Source organism: Tachysurus vachellii, chromosome 6 (genome assembly GCF_030014155.1).
Source record: "Tachysurus vachellii isolate PV-2020 chromosome 6, HZAU_Pvac_v1, whole genome shotgun sequence".
Lineage (NCBI taxonomy): Eukaryota > Metazoa > Chordata > Actinopteri > Siluriformes > Bagridae > Tachysurus > Tachysurus vachellii.
In genome coordinates, this window is record NC_083465.1 from 24,459,573 (window position 1) to 24,481,969 (window position 22,397).

General features: G+C 39.6%; 1 protein-coding gene across 2 annotated transcripts; it reads right to left on the reverse strand.

Annotated features, from left to right (window-relative positions):
* Positions 1–1,678: 1,678 nt before the first annotated feature.
* abcg2d (ATP-binding cassette, sub-family G (WHITE), member 2d) lies at positions 1,679–21,908 on the reverse strand. 2 transcript variants are annotated; one of them, XM_060873059.1, is made up of 16 exons: positions 21,860–21,908; positions 18,416–18,641; positions 15,884–15,943; positions 15,325–15,439; positions 12,985–13,137; positions 12,319–12,476; positions 11,585–11,736; positions 9,730–9,831; positions 8,552–8,802; positions 7,226–7,308; positions 5,476–5,565; positions 5,220–5,344; positions 4,311–4,465; positions 3,987–4,076; positions 2,980–3,065; positions 1,679–1,999 (listed from the first exon to the last, which is right to left on the reverse strand). In XM_060873059.1, exons 2-16 carry the CDS (start codon positions 18,622–18,624, stop codon positions 1,852–1,854), a joined length of 1,977 nt encoding a protein of 658 aa, XP_060729042.1. In that variant the 5' UTR covers positions 18,625–18,641; positions 21,860–21,908; the 3' UTR covers positions 1,679–1,851. The 2 variants fall into 2 exon arrangements, with proteins under 2 accessions (XP_060729042.1, XP_060729043.1); XM_060873060.1 differs by lacking the exon at positions 3,987–4,076.
* Between the last annotated feature and the right edge of the window lie 489 nt (positions 21,909–22,397).

The window sequence follows — 22,397 nt, forward strand, 5'->3', positions numbered from 1 at the left end:
TGATTCCCGCCTCCACCTTGTGTGTGTGTGTGTGGAGTTTGCATGTTCTCCCCGTGCCTCGGGGGTTTCCTCCGGGTACTCTGGTTTCCTCCCCCGGTCCAAAGACATGCATGGTAGGTTGATTGGCATCTCTGGAAAATTGTCCCGAGTGCGTGAGTGAATGAGAGTGTGTGTGTGTGTGTGCCCTGCGATGGGTTGGCACTCCGTCCAGGGTGTATCCTGCCTTGATGCCTGATGACGCCTGAGATAGGCACAGGCTCCCCGTGACCCGAGGTAGTTCGGATAAGCGGTAGAAGATGAATGATGTCTACAGCCGTGACTGGGATCTCCAGTCATTCTCACGTCTATTTTCTTACGCAAGTGACAAACAAAAGAGAGAAAGAAAAGAACTAACGAGTATAAAAATGCATTCGTATTTGTCAAGGCGGAGCACCAAAACACCACAGCTTCCATCTCAGGACATGTTTTTTTTTGCCACTTTCTTTACCGTCAGCATTACTGTTTTATTTTCCTCACAACAGTGACTAATCCATGATGTACCTACTGCACACACTTATAACAGTGTAGACAGTCAAATAAATCAGTGCAGATAATGAGCTTGGATTTGAGATCAACAAGGGTCAGCGATCACCTCAGCTGATTGGATTAGTGTTGGATCAGGACACATTAGACACGCAGGTTTGCGCAGCTATTCCTGATGAAATGTATGTATGAGGCTGATCTCCTGTGCGACTGATGTGTAGTGAGGCGTTGAGCCACAACGAAACAGATCGGTCTGCTTTGAAGTGCAGGATTGAACCGGTTTAGTCTAGACCATGCTCACGTGAAATATTTGAGTCATGAGAATATAGTGTGTAAAACATGAACGTAAATATAAAATTATTAAACTGTGTGATTTTCATATGTGAGCTCGAGCAGAGTTTAATACTGAATCGATGAGTTTTGTGTGCCAGAATCACCACTTTAATAAAAAATTTAAAAAAATCCTAAAACTGTAATAGTTAATAATAATCGTTTGCTTATATCTGGAGGGGGTCACGGTGGCTTAGTGGTTAACATGTTCGCCTTACACCTCCAGGGTTGGGGGTTCGATTCCCGCCTCCACCTTGTGTGTGTGGAGTTTGCATGTTCTCCCCGTGCCTCGGGGGTTTCCTCCGGGTACTCCGGTTTCCTCCCCCGGTCCAAAGACATGCATGGTAGGTTGATTGGCATCTCTGGAAAATTGTCCATAGTGTGTGATTGTGTGAGTGAATGAGAGTGTATGTGTGCCCCTTGCGATGGGTTGGCACTCCGTCCAGGGTGTATCCTGCCTTGATGCCCGATGACGCCTGAGATAGGCACAGGCTCCCCGTGACCCGAGGTAGTTCGGATAAGCGGTAGAAAATGAATGAATGAATGCTTATATCTGGGTCTACGATTAAAGAGAGTTACAGCGGATATTATTGTTATTATCGACAGAGAAGTGTCTCAGACTGTGTTAAAAATGGAACCTGAAGTAAAATTCACTAATTTCAAAACACTGAGGAAACACAAAAATCAGGAATAAACACAAATTTGAGGTTCAGTTTGAGGAAATATTTCATGTGAATATTAAGCGATGTTTTATCTAAATGTATTTCTGTTGATAAAATAAAATATGATCAAATATTCCACTATATCACTATTTACAATCTGTTAATTGGACTAAAACATTATTTAGAATCTACACAAAAAATACATCTACACAGTTTGACCAAATGCAGAACCAATCTGTAGGTAGCAATGTGGGAATATTCTGGAAATGAAGCTGAATAGAAAAGAAGGTGGCGACTCTGCAGTAAAGACAAGTCGAAGGACCAACCGTCTTAGCGCTCAGGAGAATTTGCGCATGAACCTGAGCTTGATGTAGGCGATGAGGAGGAATATGATGGTCATAATTATCAGGGCCATGTGGTTCTGCCATAATCCCCATGTTGAGTAGTCAATTCCTTGGCCTTGGAGATGTTGCTCACCTGTGCAGCTGTGAGAACAAAATGACATTTTTATGAAGGACGATGTAAAAAAATGTGCATAATATAGAAGCAGTATAAGTTTCCAGTTATTTCATTAGGGGTAAGAATGTGCTAGAGTAGTTTTAAATAGACTGGAATTGGGATAAAGGAAGGGTGGCACGGTGGCTTAGTGGTTAGCACGTTCGCCTCACACCTCCAGGGTTGGGGGTTCGATTCCCACCTCTGCCTTGTGTGTGTGGAGAATGTTCTCTCCGTGCCTCGGGAGTTTCCTCCGGGTACTCCGGTTTCCTCCCCCGGTCCAAAGACATGCATGGTAGGTTGATTGGCATCTCTGGAAAATTGTCCATAGTGTGTGATTGTGTGAGTGAATGAGATTGTGTGTGTGTCCTGCGATGGGTTGGCACTCCGTCCAGGGTGTATCCTGCCTTGATGCCCGATGACGCCTGAGATAGGCCGTGACCCGAGGTAGTTCGGATAAGCGGTAGAAAATGAATGAAGGAATGAATGAATGGGATAAAGGATGAAGAAGATTCCATGAATTCCAGACAGTGCTGCTTTTAATTTATGTCACAAAAAGAATTATATAATGATTTCTAGAAATGTAATTAGAATTATACACTGAGTGTGAGAAGGGATATGTTTTACTAAAATACGATAAAAGTGTTAATTAATCTGACATGAAAACTTTATCCTGGGATGTAGGATAAAAAAGGGACCTCAAGACCAGCTGAGCAACAATCTAATCATAAAGTTGTATTCTTCTGGATGCACAAACTATTGACAAATAATAAAATAAGGTGATGCTCCTGGTGGATGTGAAAGTTTATGTCGAGATTTGAAGGAGCTGAAATATCTCAGCCAAAGGCTTTAATTTTAAAGGCCATGTCATATGGAAACTGAGTATTGTGCTTTAAGTGTGCCTAGTGTGTGTGTGAGTGTGTGTTTGTGTGTGTGTGTGTGTGTGTGTGTATATGTGAACTTTACATACATGATTCCCTGAGTGGTGTTGGATATTTGATCATCAGAAAGATTCTCACAGAAATTCAGTCCCACAAACTCAGTGATCTCTAAAGCCTGTTAAAAAAAATAAATAAATCATCACATTGCATCATCATCTTAACGTGAAGGTTCACAAAAAAAACGTGTCCGACTTTTACAGAAAGATGCAGTTTGACTGACGTGGTTGGTGACCACCCACAAACGCTTTCCAAAATAATAAATAAATCAAAAATAAATAGAAGTAAAGTACTATGTTAGAAGTAAAGTACACCTTTACATAAAAAATAAGGGTTTATATTTTCTTACTTCAACCTGTGTGAAAAATTTTAATTCCTTCTTCCTTTTCTTTTTCCCTGCTTCAAATTATACTGAAGCTACTTGATGGTAAATAAATATATTTCACAAAGGAATCAGTGAATGTGGAATATCTTAGCTAATCTCTCAAAAGTCTGACAAAACAACCCAGACCTTTAATGTAACTTGTATTTGTATTTTCTTGTTGCCTGCCTATTGTCATGTTGTGCAAAAAATATTTTATTTTGTACTAGAAACATTTACATTTACAGAATTTAGCAGACACTCTTATGCAAAGTGACTTATATATACAGTATATACATATATATTTTTTTTTCAGTTTATACACCTGAGCAATTGAGGGTTAAGGGCCTTGCTCAGGGGCCCTGCAGTGGCAACTTTGTGGAAATGGGATTCGAACCGATGACCTTCCGAATCAGAAGTCGAACACCTTAACCACTGAGCTACCACATCCCACTAGCACACAGAGGTGGAAGTAAGAACAGCCAATCAGATTGCAGCCTTCAACATTCTGAAGCTTGTGGCCAGAAAAGTGTAGGATAGATATAATTCACTCTGAATCCCGTGGGCTGAGCATCTGAGACAGAAGGTCTGGTGTCAGCGTGAGGCAGTGAAGGTAAATATGATACACTGATTAACTCTGTATGTCTTGTTCTTTGTGCATGTGAGAATGACTCTTACCGTAAGTCCGTAATGTGGGATGCTCAAGTACTTAAGCCAGGCGAGCCAGACCATGACACTTTCCAGATTCACCAGCAGACCAGAGAAGATCTTCAAAAAACAACTTACAAAGTTACACTATGGTGTGTGAAAAGCCCTTAGTCATGTAAGACATGCATAAAAGATTGATTAAACATGGCAACTAAAAGGATTAGGTAGGTGAGTAAAGTAGGAGGTTTGATTAGTAGGTTTGATTAGTCTGGCCTCAGTAATACGTGTGTACGTAGAGAAACTAAATAACTGACAAACTGCTGCCTTTTTGTTGGTTGAACATTTTTAACTTACCATCATAAAGACAAAGGCAATGGTCATGAGAATGTTTGCCACGGATACAACAGACTGACCAACAGAGATAGCCATGGTCATCGCTGTGGCTGTGTATGCCACTAGAATCACTGTAAACATGAATATGAAGAATGCTGCTGGGGTGGGCTTAAAACCTACACACACACACACACACACACACACACACACACACACACACACACACACACACACAACACACATATACACACACACCACACACACACACACACACACACACCATACACCACACACACCAAACACACACACACACCACACACACCAAACACACACACACACCACACACACCACACACACCACACACACCAAACACACACACACCACACACACCAAACACACACACACACCACACACACACACACACACACACACACACACACAACACACATACCACACCCACCAAACACACACACACACACACACACACACACACACACACACACCACACACACCAAACACACACACAACACACATACCACACACACCAAACACACACACACCACACACACACCAAACACACACACACACACACCACACACACCAAACACACACACACACACACACACACACACACCACGCACACACACACCATACACACCACACACACACACACACACACACACACACATACACACACACCACACATATACACACACACACACACACACACACACACACACACCACACACACACACACCCATACACACACACACACACACACACACAGGCGCACACACACACACACACACCACACACACATACACACACACACAAAGTGCTGCTGTGAGAAAACATTCAGTAATACGGGTCAGGCATTTTTTTTTTATGCATTAAAATCTAACACACTCTTGCATCAGCACTATTTCTCACCAATCATGAAGTAGACAATACAGGTGAAGACTATGGCAGGAATGGTGCGTAGAGTGATTACGTCAGACAGTATCTTTGACAGGAAGTATACAGACACTCCGTAGTAGCCGCTGGTGTATTCATGTCTGAAGGAAAAAAATGGAAGAATGGCAGGATTGTAGTATCTCAAATACATGATCCATGATAGTATCTCATGAAACATGAAAAGCACAGATCCAGAAATGTACAGCGAAGGTGTGCTGAATGTCACACTCACATAAAGAGCTTCCTCTCTGTGATGAAAAGCTCAGCAGCTGACAGTGTGCTGAAACACTGATTGGTTATAATGAAGAACAAAGCTCCGAACCTGAAAGCAAAACCTGACATAATTACACAGATATGTATCTTATGTATCTTATTAATAGGTCATGCATTTATTTATGTTGGTAGATTGAACACAAGATATAAAACAAATGTAAAATATAAAAGGCTAGAGTCTTCACAAGGTCCATCATCATCATCAATGACAAATGATAAGGTGCTTGAGTTGTCTTTTAGGTTGTCTGGCGTATAAAATCTAAAGAGACCTATAGTTTATTACACTGCATTTTGTTATTTCGAACACCTAATGCAGGAGAATCAACGTTAGGCTCTCATTCAACTGCAGCAGTAACATCAAGACATCAAGACATTCATCTGAATAATGAACAAGCAGGCTGCGGATTGAGACTCCCAGAAATGTCTCTTCTACCTTGCCTGAAGGCAATTTGTTAAGCTCCTTCTCCCATGCCAGAATAACACCTCAAGATGATACCTGAATATGTTTGAGGGCACTGACCCAGCTTGTGTTTGGGAGATTCTAATACAAAACCTCCTGATGGAAGAAAACCAGCCAGGAGCTTGCATTCTACCACCCGAGTACCAGCTGGATTACCTGGCAGAGGTGCACTCTGGACACTGGAGGTGCTTCCGCTCCATGATGCTGGAGCGTGACCTTCGCCAGAGACTCTTAGCATCCAAGCGATGTCTGAAACTGGACGCATAGCACCATGAGAATGTGCATGAGATAGCACCATGATGACCTTTATACCTGTATTGGCTCCACAGCATGAAGGATACCAATGCTGGATCGTTCACTACAATATGTCATTACAGCTGGGTAAGTTCACTGTGGTTCATGGGCTAGGGCACATGTCTTGTTGTCTTTTACTACACTTATAAAGACTTAAGTTGTACCCTTCCTACTTGGTTATAAGGAGTATATATGGGTATATATGGAAATGCTGCAATTTGTTATGCAAAGATCCTCTAGCACTGCACAATTAATCCCACAATCTCTCAGGTACAAGGAAGGCATACATCAGATCTCTTCTCCTTTCTGGTATCTACACGATGGAATGAACTTTCCCTAAATGTCTGAACAGCCGAGTCACCGGCAGACTTCAAACGACGTCTAAAGTCTTACCCCTTAGGTATTTAAATCAGCACTTAAAAACAAAAATACATGTAGTGTCTGTGTACATTTTCTCCCAGATAAAGTCACGAAAATTAGACTGATGGTGTTTGTTTGTCCGTGTATCAGGATGATGGAGGATGTATTCAATGATGGCACTTCTCTAAGTCTCTCTGGATAAAGGCATCTGCCAAATGCCATAAATGTGAGTGTGAACTTTAATAGAAAAAAGTTACCTGGGTATGAATTGGTGGCATATACCATTTGTGCTCTCTATATATCCTAGACATTCCAGTCTTGCTAGGTTTTCAAATCCAACATAATATTCTAATGCCATTTTTGCAACTTACGGTGTAACCAGGTACTTAAGGATTAAAGTGTCAGGTGTCAGTAAGAAATTTTGAGCACATGCTATGGATAATTTTCTCTGTACAATCTTTATTCAGTATGTTCTTCTTGGGCTTCCAGTTTACTCTGGCCTCTTAGAATCTTCATCATCTTGGAATTCCCCTCACCTAAGGACACCAGTATAGTGAGTGAGGATGATTGCAGGTGTCATTGTGACCTTACGTACCTGTTCTGAATGCCGCTCGGGTCGTTTTTTGCTCCGAAGAAAATGGCGCCAACAATAAGTGCCAAGAAGATGGTGACTGCCAACTGTTGGGTGTGGACAGGATCAAAGTAAAAACCTGACAGTTCAACTCTAATCAGGCATTTCAATTTTAATAGAAACTTGTTGGAGTAGTTTTAGGGTGAAACGGGGTGAAATACTTCATGTAGTTATACTCAGTGTCAGTCCACGAAACCCCACACATTAGGACTAGCATTTAAAATGACAGTGTGTGAATAAGGCTGAGAGACCTCCTGAGTTTGGAGCAATAATCTCCTGAATAAGTATAGATGCTGACAGGTGACTAGGTGGCACAAAGGCATTCCCTCTGTGAATAGCTGAGCTAATTGGGCAAATAGGACCAAAAATGCATTCTTCTCTGCAAATGGAAGTGACACAGTCAGGTGATATGCGGGTCAGCTCTGTCTCGCTTTGCTCCAGCTTTTATGCCTCCCTCTAGCACATATTATATCACTTTAGGCAAGAAAGAAACAATCCGCTTAGCTTAGCTGGCTCCGTAGCCTTGGGTATTAGCCTCAATTAGCTGGGACTGTTTAAGTGTTAATAATTCTTAATGTGAGGTTTCTGTGGTGCATTTGGTGGTTAATGAGTATGTAATGTCCCTGTAAGGAAGAAAAGGGAATGTGGATTTGAACAGGCGGGAAAAGAATGGATTTAAGATGCCAAAGAGGATATGTAATAAATGTCACCTGTTTATTTTCAGAAGATGATAGATAAAGTTTGGACCGAAACAAATTAACCTGTGGTCAAGATTGTAATATTGATAGTGTTAGGCCTGATCATAATGTTTATGAATTGATTTATAGTTAAACGTTTTAATAAAAACATAGGAGGCAAAAAAGTACCTTAAAAAAAAGTGAAAGATAGAACATAAATTTCTACATTTTTGAAAATAGATTTTCCAAAATAAAAATATGACTTAAGGATAACTAAAAAGCCTAAAGCATCAGTATTGAAATAAAGCTGAGGATGCATTGATTAATATGAGATTAACAACTAGCTCTATTCATACAACAATATACGTATTATCATTATACGAGTTCTATTAGATGTTCAATTTATCTTCTTAATCATACATCATCGTGATTGATTATTTTCTTTTAATTTTAAACGATTTCTAGCTTTTATGTTACATGTTTGAAACATTATGTCCTTTTTCAGGCCATCTTTTCTCTCTTTGATTTTTTTTGCACACCCCTGAATAAGGCCCAAAGTGTGCAACATCATTAACCTACTTTTAGCAATTAACCACATTATGAATGTCCAAACCTGTGCAATGGAGGTCTGAGGGTTCAACATCAGGTTCCGGAAAGTTCTCTTCACAACCCAATTTAGCTGGTGGAAGAAACCGCAGTTGTAGGTGATGGTGCGGGACTTGGGTTTGGTGCTGTATTCTTTACCCCTCATGATACGCTCCAGTTCACCCTTGGTTTCCTGAGCATCTTTGCTTTTCCTGTATTCCTCCACCAGACGCTCTTCAATGCTCTGCCTTGTGCCTCCAGACTCTTCAAACTCTATATCTGTATCACAGGATCATACAGGACTGCATGTCTACTAAATGCATCAGTAATGCAACCCGACTGTCTAAGAGGGTCGTATTTATTAAAAAAAATTAAAGATAGGAAATAAATGAAATGAAATAAATGAAATGAGAAATCAAAATGCAAAAAAACTTTAAATAGCAATTAGTTTCGTGACAAAATAACCAAGGCATTCTTCAAAACTGCTAAACATCCTGATGATGGATTTGAATACTCATTTCAATCTTAAAATGTGTAGCATGAAGAAGGAAAATTGTTAGAAGACGTTGTAGAGAGCATATAATACAATAGAGGCATCAGATTAGCAATGAATAACAAGCAATAATGACACACATTTCCCATAGCACAACAAACTAATTTTACTTATACACAGAATATTAGAACTGGGAAAAATGGGAATCATTGACTAGTCACTGGAAACAGTGGTGGTCTGGGGGGAAAAAATGGGAATCCCTGACTAGTCATTATAAACAGTGGTGGTCATTTATTGGTCATTGAGAGCAATGGTGATCAGTAAGTTCACTAAGTGAAGTCAGCGAGTTAATAGATATTTCAGAGGCCTATAAAAAGTCACAAATTACAAGAGGCTTAATTATGAAAGGCATAAAAAAGATTTTCACAGTAACCACTAATCTAATTATTCAAGAATTTTGGATTTATTTTGCCTTTGTGTGTTCCCAAGGATTCCAAAACCTGACATTAAAGTAATAAAAAGTGTAAAACTCAAAATGGTGCTGGTAGACCACAGGGAAATCTGGCTATGATTCAAGATGTCATGGGCTTTATACTGTCTGTGATTCAAACCCATGATGTTTTTCCCTAAACAAGCTACTAAATAGTGTGTTTTTTTTCACAGTTGCAAGTTCACACTGGGAAAAAGAATCTGTAAAGAAATGAAAATGACACCTTCTGCACTCTGCAGCTTGGCCATAGTTGCAGCAACAGAGTCTCCGTTGATAACATCCAGGAAAAAATCCGCTGGGTTGTTATGGGCTTCACATTCATAACCTGGAACACAATATCAAAAGCAAATATTAGAAACTTGTTAGAGTCCAAGGGAATTATAAACATCATTGTATCACCCAACATCTTTCACTATAGTCAGAAAATCATTTGTTTTAAAGTAGAAAAGGATGTAAACTGGCTGTAAATTGTCAGCGCTGATTGTCAGTCAGAATGGTACAATAGGCGATTTTTTCTATATATACAAATCACCTCATAATTCTGTAGAACATAAAAAATAACGGTTTAATTATAGCTCCAATTCAATTAAATTTATCTGCATAGCGCTTTTAACAATTCACATTGTGTCAGATTAGCTTTACATATGTAACGAGGAGTAAGTAGTAAGGCTGGTGATCCATTTGCAGCGTTTATTCAGAACTCGAAAACAGACAGGCAGGGTCAAACACGGCAAACAAACGAAAGGACAGGCAGGAGGTCAGGGCAGGCAGCAAACAATCAGAGAATCAAAACACAGAAACTAAGTCAAACCGGAACTATGACAGAATGGAAACGCTCAGAATGACTGCTAATGCGCTGATCGTGACAACATAAGTATAGAAACAGAATAAAAAACCTTAAAGTTTAGCATTTAAAATGAAGTTACCGTATATCTCTAACATCTCTCCCTAATGAGCAAGCCAGAGGCAACAGTGGTGAGGTGATATGAGATGATATGAGGAAGAAACCTTGAGAGGAACACAGACTCAGAAAGGAACCTCATCCTCATTCGGGTGAAACTGGATAGTAAATAATGTAAATGTAAATAATCTCCATTCTACAACAGTTTGTAATTGAGTGGAAAGAAGCGACCAGGAGCTCCTGAGGAACTAACTAACTAACATGTCAGCACAGTTTCCGAGTTCACCAACACTATTGAGTCTTCACGTGATCGTTGATGAAGTCCGGACCATAAAGTAACCTCAGGACAATATTATAATGTTTGAGAAACCCATTTGAGGAACTAACTTCTGGTCAGAAATCTTTGTGTTTGGATGGTCTTTGCATTATTTACATTTACATTTACAGCATTTGGCAGACGCCCTTATCCAGAGTGATGTACATAAGTGCTTAAATCTCTAGCATTGAATACATTAATGCTGGATCACTAAGTTACATACTTAAGATACCATGAGTTTAAAACATTTGTTCAAAGTTACAATGAAAAAGTGTCAAAGGTGTGTTTTTTGTTTTTTTGTTTTTTTTTTAATGCAAAAGATAAGGAAAGAAGTTCTAGTTGAAGTGTTTCCTGAATAAGTAGGTCTTCAACCGCCTTGAAAATATCCAGTGACTCAGCTGTCCGGACCTCTAGGGGAAGTTCATTCCACCACCTTGGTGGCAGTACAGAGAAGAGTCTTGTAGTATACTTGCCTCTTACCCTGAGAGATGGTGGAACCAGTCGAGCAGTGCTGGTAGATCATATTATAGAAGCATTATAGAAACTCTACAGGCCTCTGTAGATCTTGGGAGCAGGTCTTTAGAAATCTACTTAACAATTAGATAGCTCATCTTGAATGAAATAATAATAAAGTTCATAATGCAACTTTAAATGCAGTTATTTTCTATTTCAAATCAGTAAAGCTTATATGAACTCAACATAGTTTCAATATGTGAATGTTTTTTCCAGGCTGCCACATAGTTATGATCTTGATTATCATCTTGCTCTCGTTGATAATGATAATGAAGTTAAATGAAGGCCCCCAATATTAGTTTATTTACTTCATGTGTGTTTTGTAGGTGTGTATATTTCTAAACATACCAATGTTGGCGAAGTAGTCTAGTGCATTGTGGGTCAGTCCGTGGTAGACTTGTTTGCCGTTAACCAGCAGTGTGAGGTTGTCAAAGAGCTGGTAGATGGAGTAGCGTGGCTGATGGATGGACATTATAATGGTACGTCCATTATTGGCCATTCTGAAGACAGGAAAACATAACAGCTACATGCATAGCTATTCAAACAACACAATTAAGTATAAATTATCCAATGTAGCCAGAATACTGTGATTATTGTTCTATAACAGCATGTCTCAGAAAATATCAAAATAGGGAATTATTTAGTGTTGTGGTACTCATTCACTCACTCATTTTCTACCGCTTATCCGAGCTATCTCGGGTCACGGGGAGCCTGTGCCTATCTCAGGCGTCATCGGGCATCAAGGCAGGATACACCCTGGACGGAGTGCCAACCCATCGCAGGGCACACACACAATCTCATTCACTCACACAATCACACACTATGGATAATTTTCCAGAGATGCCAATCAACCTACCATGCATGTCTTTGGACCGGGGGAGGAAACCGGAGTACCCGGAGGAAACCCCGAGGCACGGGGAGAACATGCAAACTCCACACACACAAGGCGGAGGTGGGAATCAAACCCCCAACCCTGGAGGTGTGAGGCGAACGTGCTAACCAGTGTTGTGGTAACAAATTAAAAAACAATCAGAGAATGTAGAGTTACTGTGAAAGTAAGGAGTAGCATCACGGCCTCTGACCGTTTGAGCAGCAGTAGAACCGAGTTGGCGGTGCTAGCATCCAGGCCTGTGGTGGGTTCATCCAGAAAGAGGACAGAGGGGTCTATAATCATCTCCATGCCAATGCTGGTCCTCTTTCGTTCGCCTCCGGAGATGCCACGAATCAGCTGAGTGCCCACCTGAAACAAAAAACATGATGCTTGTAAATCACAATGCATGCTGGGTAAGTCGTATTTATACAGCTACATGGATTGATAATTTGCCGTTCTGCAGTAAAACAATCATCTCTGCTACATCAAAGACTGCTAAGGCATGGGATTTATGACCTAAGGTAAGTATCAGTGTAAGAATTATCCAGATGTTAGAAGTCATTTTTTAGAGACTTTTTGTCACACCTCCACATTTAAACAAGTTTTGTTTCACAAATATCACAACAGAAGAGTAACAGGAAGGACTAGATTTTACATGCACAATAATTCACAATATTACACAAAAGAAGAAGAAAGAATGACTATACATAAGCTTAAATTTCCAAGTATACTGTATGGGTGACTGAGATTTTGTACAGATTAAACGTACAAACATTAAAAAAATCAATCAATTATCCTCATTTACTCACATACTACTCTACACGTACATTTCCGTTGCATGTACAGTGCATGTGTGTGTTTGCGTGTGTTTAAGTACCCTTCTGTCTGCCACTTTACTGAGGCCTAGTTCTGAAATGAGACGATTAACTCTGGCTTCCTTTTCCTTCTGTTTTACAGAGGATGAAAGACGGAGCGCAGCCGAGAAGCGCAGATTCTCCCGTACGGTCAGAGTTCCCATCACCACGTCATCCTGTCCACACAATCACCACAGTGAGAGTAAAACTCATCCTCAAAATACTGCAAAAATATTCCTCAGAGTGAAAATACCTTATATACATAGTATTTGTTTATTGTTGTTTTAATTATTGGTTGGGGTGGCACGGTGGCTTAGTGGTTAGCACGTTCGCCTCACACCTCCAGGGTTTGGGGTTCGATTCCCGCCTCCGCCTTGTGTGTGTGGAGTTTACGTGTTCTCCCCGTGCCTCGGGGGTTTCCTCCGGGTACTCCGGTTTCCTCCCCCGGTCCAAAGACATGCATGGTAGGTTGATTGGCATCTCTGGAAAATTGTCCGTAGTGTGTGATTGTGTGAGTGAATGAGAGTGTGTGTGTGCCCTGTGATGGGTTGGCACTCCATCCAGGGTGTATCCTGCCTTGATGCCCGATGACGCCTGAGATAGGCACAGGCTCCCCGTGACCCGAGGTAGGTCGGATAAGCGGTAGAAGATGAATGAATGTATTTATTTTATTTGTAAAGCACTTTTTACAATTCACATTGTATCAAAGCAGCTTCACATAAGTATGGTTTTAAAGTTTAAAATATAAAATTAAGTTACTATTTATCTCTAACATCAATCACTAATGATCAAGCCTGAGGTGACGGTGGTGAGGAAAATCTCCCTGATATGATATGAGGAAGAAACCTTGAGAGGAACCAGACTCAGAAGTGAACCTCATCATCATTTGGGTGACACTGGACAGGAAATAATGTCAATGTAAATAATGTCATTTCTACAACAGTTTGTAGTTGAGTGGAATTAAACAACCAAGAGCTCCTGAGGAAATAACGGGTCGGTGTCATTTCCAAGTTCACAACAGACCCAACACTAATTCTTTACTGCCGAAGTCAAATGATCACTGATGAAGACCGGACCACAAAGCCGACCGACGCAACAGCAGCTCAAAGACATTTAACAATGGTGCTGTTAAGTTCTGGAATCTGATTGGTCAAAAGTTATGGACTAACTCTGACTGTAGTATCAGCTGTATGTGAAACGAAACAGCTTTCTATCAGGACCATGGTGCTTCATAAAGTCATAAGTCTGTTGTTTCTATAGTTGCCACTAACAAGGGAAAGTGCACTGCATTTCCTCAGTAAAAAGCATGACGAGAAAGAAGAAAGTAAAGAAGTGATTATAATTTATATACTGTAATGTAAGTGAATAACATGAATTAATTTGTTTTGTGGACTTTCAACAGCAATAAACTCATTCACTTTCTACCGCTTATCCGAACTACCTCGGGTCACGGGGAGCCTGTGCCTATCTCAGGCGTCATCGGGCATCAAGGCAGGATACACCCTGGACGGAGTGCCAACCCATCACAGGGCACACACACACACACTCTCATTCACTCACGCAATCACACACTACGGACAATTTTCCAGAGATGCCAATCAACCTACCATGCATGTCTTTGGACCGGGGGAGGAAACCGGAGTACCCGGAGGAAACCCCCGAGGCACGGGGAGAACATGCAAACTCCACACACACAAGGCGGAGGCGGGAATCGAACCCCAAACCCTGGAGGTGTGAGGCGAACGTGCTAACCACTAAGCCACCGTGCCCCCTCACAGCAATAAACATAACTAGAAAATGAATACAACATTGTGAGCATTGACAAATTGCTGTGCTATAAGAGGAATAAAACACTTCGGGATGTGACGTTAGTGGGAAGTGCTGTTACTTCATAACACCATGCCGATGTTAATGTGAGATTAATTTCTTATTAAATATAACATTGTTTTATTCTTTATTAATATTTTATTCACTTATTTTGTTATACCATTTTTATTATGTTAGTTCATTTTAATCTGTCTTATCTGTTCAATTATTTGCTGAGCTTTGGTAGTGATTAAAAAAATAAACAAATACAAAAAAAAATGTAATTTCTAGATATTAATTTTATGCTGCTTATTTTTTTAAGCAGTTATTTTTTAGAAAGAAAGTAAAAATAGTCTAACGATATATATATATATATATATATATATATATATATATATATAGACCATTTCTAGATTTATTAGTAATTCAATTTAAATAAGTTGTAATAGGCTCAGAACAACTTTATTGAGAAATTTTCTATGATAAATTCAACTCCATTTAGGCTGTTTTCTCTTAATTTCCTGTTTTTCCAGTGAAGCGATCGTGTTTTATTGAACCTGTACAACGTAGCCTGAGAGACATTTGAAATTGGATGGCTGTGTCGCTCCATCGATCAGTACTTCACCAGAGAGACCTGAGGGGTCCTTTCTCGCTGCGAGCACATCCAAAAACCTGACAATGACAAAACAGACATGATCGACACATACACTACGTATCAAATCCATACACATATACATTCCACTACAAAGGTTTGTATAGATTTAAGACGTTTAAGAAGACAAATGGTCAAGATACTGTATCAACACCTGAAAAAGTACAAATTTTTACATATTTTTTCATAAGGGTATATTTCATAACCCTTAAGACCATGTTTTACCTTTATAACTGCAATTCATTCTTGTAGAGATAAAATAAAGTTACATATACCCTTTCCTCGTATAACCTAATTAAAAAGTGTGGGGAGGTAAATGTTCGCCTTCAACTGTGTCTAAATTGCCAAAGATTGTGATCTAAGTTGGAATAAAGAATAAATCAGTACTAGGAAAATTCGTTTTCTTTTATCCTAAGCAAGTCAACTCGGTTGAATCGGAAAGAGAGATTCATATTGGGACTTACGAAGATTTGCCACTTCCTGTTGGACCTAAAATGGCATTTAAACCAGGTTTCATAATTCCGCTGTGGAGAAACAGATCAACATTATTAACGATTTTTAAAGGAAATTGCTGTAGTACCAGGAACACTTTTTTTTTACTCTAATGGTGCTGAGTTTGTCCCTGATTCCACATTGGGTGACTGAATACATATGAGACACCATGACCATGTGGTTCTTCTGCAAACTGTTGCCACGCAATTGTCTTTGAATGCTATAGCTTTACGATTTAATTTCACAGGAACTAAAAGGCTTAAAGTAGAAGAAGTCAAGTGTTTTCCACAGATCCCTGACCTCAACCCCACTGAACACCCCTGATATCAATATATAGAAGAAGAAGAAGAAAAATTAGGGCATAGAAGCCTTTATTATCACCACATATACATTACAGTGGAATACATTTCTTTACATATCCCAATTGAGGAGGTTGGGATCAGAGCACAGGAGCAATTTTCCAACAGTGGCAGCTTGGCAGCACTGGGGCTTGAACCCCAACCTTCTGAACAACAACCAACAGCCTTAACCACTTGAGCCACCACTTCCCTAAAACCTCACCTCACCTCACTAATGCTCTTGTGGCTGAATGATGTGCTGGCAGTTTTGATCTACATGTAAAAAAACGCACTTTCAATCTTTCCATCTTCAGACAATCTGCTTCAAAGAATTTAAGCTTGTATTCTGGCCAACGGTTCTGGGAACCGGTAAAGTTACAAGAACAGTTCTGGGAACTGACTGTGTGCTGCAACACGTATGCTTTAATCATGTTAAACTACTTTAAGCGAGCTTTGAGGAAAGCCGCCGCTGCATGCTAACGAGCACAGCGAAAGGAACCTGCGCAGGAAAAAGCAAAGTAAAAAGAGGAAATAAAGGTGTTCAGCTGATGACTGATTGTCGAGAGGAGAAAAAAGAAAAGAAAAGAGGTTACAGACATGGGTGGTGAAGGAAGAAAAGATGGGAATGATGATTTTTAAGGGCATGTAAACATCCTAATTTCATTCATTCATTCATTCATCTTCTACCGCTTATCCGAACTACCTCGGGTCACGGGGAGCCTGTGCCTATCTCAGGCGTCATTGGGCATCAAGGCAGGATACACCCTGGACGGAGTGCCAACCCATCGCAGGGCACACACACACTCTCATTCACTCACACAATCACACACTAGGGACAATTTTCCAGAGATGCCAATCAACCTACCATGCATGTCTTTGGACCGGGGGAGGAAACCGGAGTACCCGGAGGAAAAGCCCGAGGCACGGGGAGAACAACATCCTAATTTATTTATGATAACTAATTATGGACCTGGTTCTGTATCGCCATATCGCATTGGGTGTGATGGACTGTGGATTTCCAGAAAAAGGCAGTTTTAGAGAAAGGCATTTAGAAAAGTGGAGAGGCTGCAAAGAAAAAAGGATAAAAGAGACGAGAAGAAGGTTGGGTTGCGTGTAATATGTGGGCAATTGAGGCTCAATCCAGAGCATGCAAATCAAACACACAAACTAATTCACAATCTTCCTCTCTTCAGTGTTTTAACTCTCTTGTAGACCCAGACCTCGACGGCTTAACACACAGACCGCCGGCACCATGATATTTAAAATTTCCACTACAATGATTACAAATCCCTCACAGCCGTGCTCCAAAATCTAGTGTACAGGAGTATCTAGTGCGCTACAGAATGACTCGGTTAGCAGTGTACATAAGTCCTGAAGTTGTTCCCTCTTCTTTCTTCTTGAAAGATCTTATCGTAGTAGCTAAAGAAATGCCAATCATACTGGAGCTGATCTAATCAAATGTGAGTCACACAGAGATGAATTTGTATTTTTGCTTCAGTACTGTGGTGTAAACATGTTACCTAACCAGTGCACGAGGGCAGAACGAGGGCAGAAGCGAGTTGTTGAAGGTGTGGAATGGGAGCATGCAATTGTGTTTACATTATTGTGTGTAGTGTCATGAATGCTCGGTCTTTTAACATTTTTTATAGCATGCATATTATTATTATTATTATTATTATTATTATTATTATTATTATTATTATTATTATTATTATTCATTCATTCATTCATCTTCTACCGCTTATCCGAACTACCTCGGGTCACGGGGAGCCTGTGTCTATCTCAGGCGTCATCGGGCATCAAGGCAGGATACACCCTGGACGGAGTGCCAACCCATCGCAGGGCACACACACACTCTCTCATTCACTCACACAATCACACACTACGGACAATTTTTCCAGAGATGCCAATCAACCTAACATGCATGTCTTTGGACCGGGGGAGGAAACCGGAGTACCCGGAGGAAACCCCCGAGGCACGGGGAGAACATGTAAACTCCACACACACAAGGTGGAGGCGGGAATCGAACCCCCAACCCTGGAGGTGTGAGGTGAACGTGCTAACCACTAAGCCACCGAGCCCCCTTATTATTATTATTATTATTATTATTATTATTATTATTATTATTATCGGTTCTAAATGAGATTAGCATTAGATTAAACTCACTTCAGGTTGACCAGGATGTCCTTAGTCACGCTCTTCTTCTTACAGGACCTACTTTTCATCGTCACACTGTACTGAATGTTGTGGAAGCTCACGGTGGCTCCGTGCTGCTGTGTGACCGGATCTTTGGTGATGACAGTTTGTCCACTCGTCCCGTTCTGGCCCACGTCGTCAATCATGTGAATGTTGATATGATTCTCTCGACCCTCCATCTCACACGAATTTCTCTCTGCAAAATAGAGACTTTATATGATAATAGAGAGTTACTGAGACGAGTGAAATAGTTTGCATACCCTTAGGACAGAATGAAAAATATAGTAATTTACTTTAAAGGGCAAGATTTTCAGTGTCTGGTTTTGTGAATTTTGAGATCATAATCATGGGAAAAATGGAATAATTTCCAATTTTGTACTCTCTGATTACCTTCATACCTCCTCCAACCCTTCTTGTGTCCTCTGATCGTCTTTTAGATCACCTCAGTTACTTTTTTTTCTTGGAAGTGCTTCTGCTCCAACGCAGAGAAACTAAGGAGGAACTTACACGCCCTCAGTCATCTGCACAACACCCACTACCTCAACTGATTATTTTATTTTAATCAATACACAATAGCCGGACTGTATATTTATAATCACACCCTCCAGTGTCACCCAAATGAGGATGAGGTTCACTTTTGAGTCTGGTTCCTCTCAAGGTTTCTTCATCTTCCATCTAAGGAAGTTTTTCCTCACCACAGTCACCTCAGTCACCTCAGACTTGCTCATTAGGGATAAATACAAACACATTTAAATATAAGTCTAATATTAATCTTGAACTTTGTATAATAAACTTTTTGTACTATATTTATTATGTTCTGTAAAACTGCTTTGAGACAACGTCCATTGTTAAAAGCGCTATACACTCACTCACTCACTCACTCACTCACTCATTTTCTACCACTTATCCGAACTACCTTGGGTAGTTGGGAGTGCCAACCCATCACAGGGCACACACACACACACACTCTCATTCACTCACGCAATCACACACTACGGACAATTTTCCAGAGATGCCAATCAACCTACCATGCATGTCTTTGGACCGGGGGAGGAAACCGGAGTACCCGGAGGAAACCCCCCGAGGCACGGGGAGAACATGCAAACTCCACACACACAAGGTGGAGGCAGGAATCGAACCCCCAACCCTGGAGGTGTGAGGCAAACGTGCTAACCACTAAGCCACCGTGCCCCCAAGCGCTATACAAATCAAATCAAATTGAATTGAACTGAATTGAATTATTTTATTATATCGTATATACACACGTGGACAGACAAAATTGTTGGCACCCTTCCATTAAAGAAAGAAAAACCCACAATGGTCACTGAAATAACTTGAAACTGGCAAAAGTAATAATAAATAAAAATGATCTGAAAATTGATGAATGAAAATCAGACTGCTTTTAAACTGTGGTTCAACACAAACATATAAAAAAACGAACTAATGAATCTGACCTGGACAAAATGATGGTACTTGACATAATATTTTGTTGCACAACCTTTTGAGGCAATCGCTGTTTTTATTCTGCACCTGTCAAAAGGTATTTTGGCTCAATCCTCGTGAGCAAACTGCTCCAGCTGTCCCAGGTTTGAAGAAAGCTTTCAGACTACATGTTTCTGTTTATGCACAGAATTTCACACACCAGCACAGGGGGAAGTCGTGGCCTAATGGTTAGAGAGTCTGACTCCTAACCCTAAGGTTGTGGGTTCGAGTCTCGGGCCAGCCACGACTGAGGTGCCCTTGAGCAAGGCACCGAACTCCCCCAACTGCTCCCCGGGCGGAGCAGCATAAATGGCTGCCCACTGCTCCGGGTGTGTGTTCACGGTGTGTGTGTTCACTGCTGTGTGTGTGCACTTTGGATGGGTTAAATGCAGAGAAAAAATTCTGAGTATGGGTCACCGTACTTAGCCGTATGTCACGTCACTTCACTTCACTATTCATAACAATCATACTGTTTTCATATAATCATATTCATATCTGTTGAATCATACTGTATCTGTATTCACATCCTTTATATATATATAATATATATATATATATATATATATATATATATATATATATATATATATATATATTTCCATGCATATTTCCCCTGTCTTCCCTGTACAATGAACTTCTATTATTTATTATAATTCTATTCTTAGTCTATTAGTATTTTTTTTATCCTATTTATCCTATTTTTATTATTATTATCCAATGTGTATCGATTTAGTATTTTTATTATCTTTTTTTAAAATACAAATTATAAATATACAATATTATAGTTAAATAACTATTAAATATCAGTGTTTATATTTCTATATTTATATCGATCTCTTACATGCTGCGTTCAGTTTGCATAAGAGCTCAAATTCTCTTGTTTTTTGCTCTGCTAAAAAATAAATCGTCTGAAAGAACCCTCGGGGTGTAACATTACTGAAACTGCATTCCTGTGAGCTTTTAAAAAGGAAGATCGACTGTAATACAGGTTTGTTGATAGTGGTATTGGGATGTTACTCACGCAATGCTTCTAGTAAGAACATAATCAGTTAGACATGTTAACATCGCCACGAGAAATAAATACTGCACTCTTATGGGAAAATGTACCTGTTCAATCACTTCATCAAGTTTTTAAAACATTTTGCTATCCTAGACGCCTGAGTTTATACAGAAACACTGGCCATGCAAAACTTTGCACCCTGAATTGTACTTTACTTTTTAAATCCCTGAAAACACTGGAAGCTAACTACTCTCGCTAATGATGAACTGATCTTTTCTCTCCATTAAAACTTTAGGTTAAAGTCCTATTCGTTTTTTTGAGTTATTGAGTATATAAACTCATTCAATTTCAACGACTAATCCATCAGGCTGATCATTTTACATTTACAGCATTTGGCAGACACACATTCGGCAGACACACTTATCCAGAATAACTTACATTTTATATCTCATTTTATATAGCTGAACAATTGAAGGTTAAGGGTTTAACTACCACAGGCTATGACATCCACATGATATGAACTCACATTATATTATGAATTATAACAGGATAACAGGTAATATATAAATACATTAAAATAAAAATGAATAAATTAACAAAGTAATAATTAAAACACTAACACAATCATTAATAAACCATTTTAATTAATTAATCTATTTATTCATGACTTAATTTCTGTGAATGAATGAATGAATGAATGAATGAATGAATGAATGAAGGTGCAGTGTAAAGTAAAATTAAAATGACATCCTACATAAAACAAAGAAAAAGTTAACACTAGATATAATTCTTAGGCCTTTAGAGACGTATGAAGGCTTTATATTATTAAAAGAGGAAATCATTCATGACTTCTATATAACTGATAAATAAGAGAGAGAGAGAGAGAGAGAGAGAGAGAGAGAGAGAGAGAGGGGAGAATAAATCATGCTCACCTTGCTTCAGGGTTTCTTGTTAATCCTGTGTTGGTCCTGCAGGCTGTGGGAATGAACTTGAGTGAGTGCGAAAAGAAGCACTTATATAGAGATAACCTGAAGGGGGAGGAAGTAACGCAAAGCACAATCAACATTCCACATTAAACACGGCAAAAGGGCGACTAGATAACATCAGAGACGTAGAAGAGGAGTGAATGTTCAGAAAGATGGTAGTTTAGTGGTTAAGGTGATGGACTACTGAACAGAGGGTTGTACAGTAAGAATGAATCCCAGGGCCACCAGGGCCCAGGGCCCCAGGTGAATGAATCCCAGGGCCATTAATAATAATAATAATAATAATTTGTATTAGTTATTTATTTTGCTGAAATCTCAATTATAAAATAGCCATAGTTACTAACTTTGTAACAAAATTTCTTTTCATCTTATTTTTAAGAAAAGTTTATACATTTTGTTTAAAAAATTGTGAACACAGTTTGAGATATTATTAATAATTATATATTAATTACTAGATGATAATTATATAGTAATTTATATATAG

Bases quoted from the DNA above. Each gene is read 5' to 3' on its own strand.
- abcg2d (XM_060873059.1), bottom strand. From the start codon at position 18,624: ATGGAGGGTCGAGAGAATCATATCAACATTCACATGATTGACGACGTG. The intron at 13,138-15,324 runs GTTCAATAAAAC...TTGTGTGGACAG, and splicing joins TCTCAGGCTACGTTGTACAG to GATGACGTGGTGATGGGAAC. The intron at 4,466-5,219 runs GTGAGAAATAGT...GTGTGTGTGTAG, and splicing joins TATTGTCTACTTCATGATTG to GTTTTAAGCCCACCCCAGCA.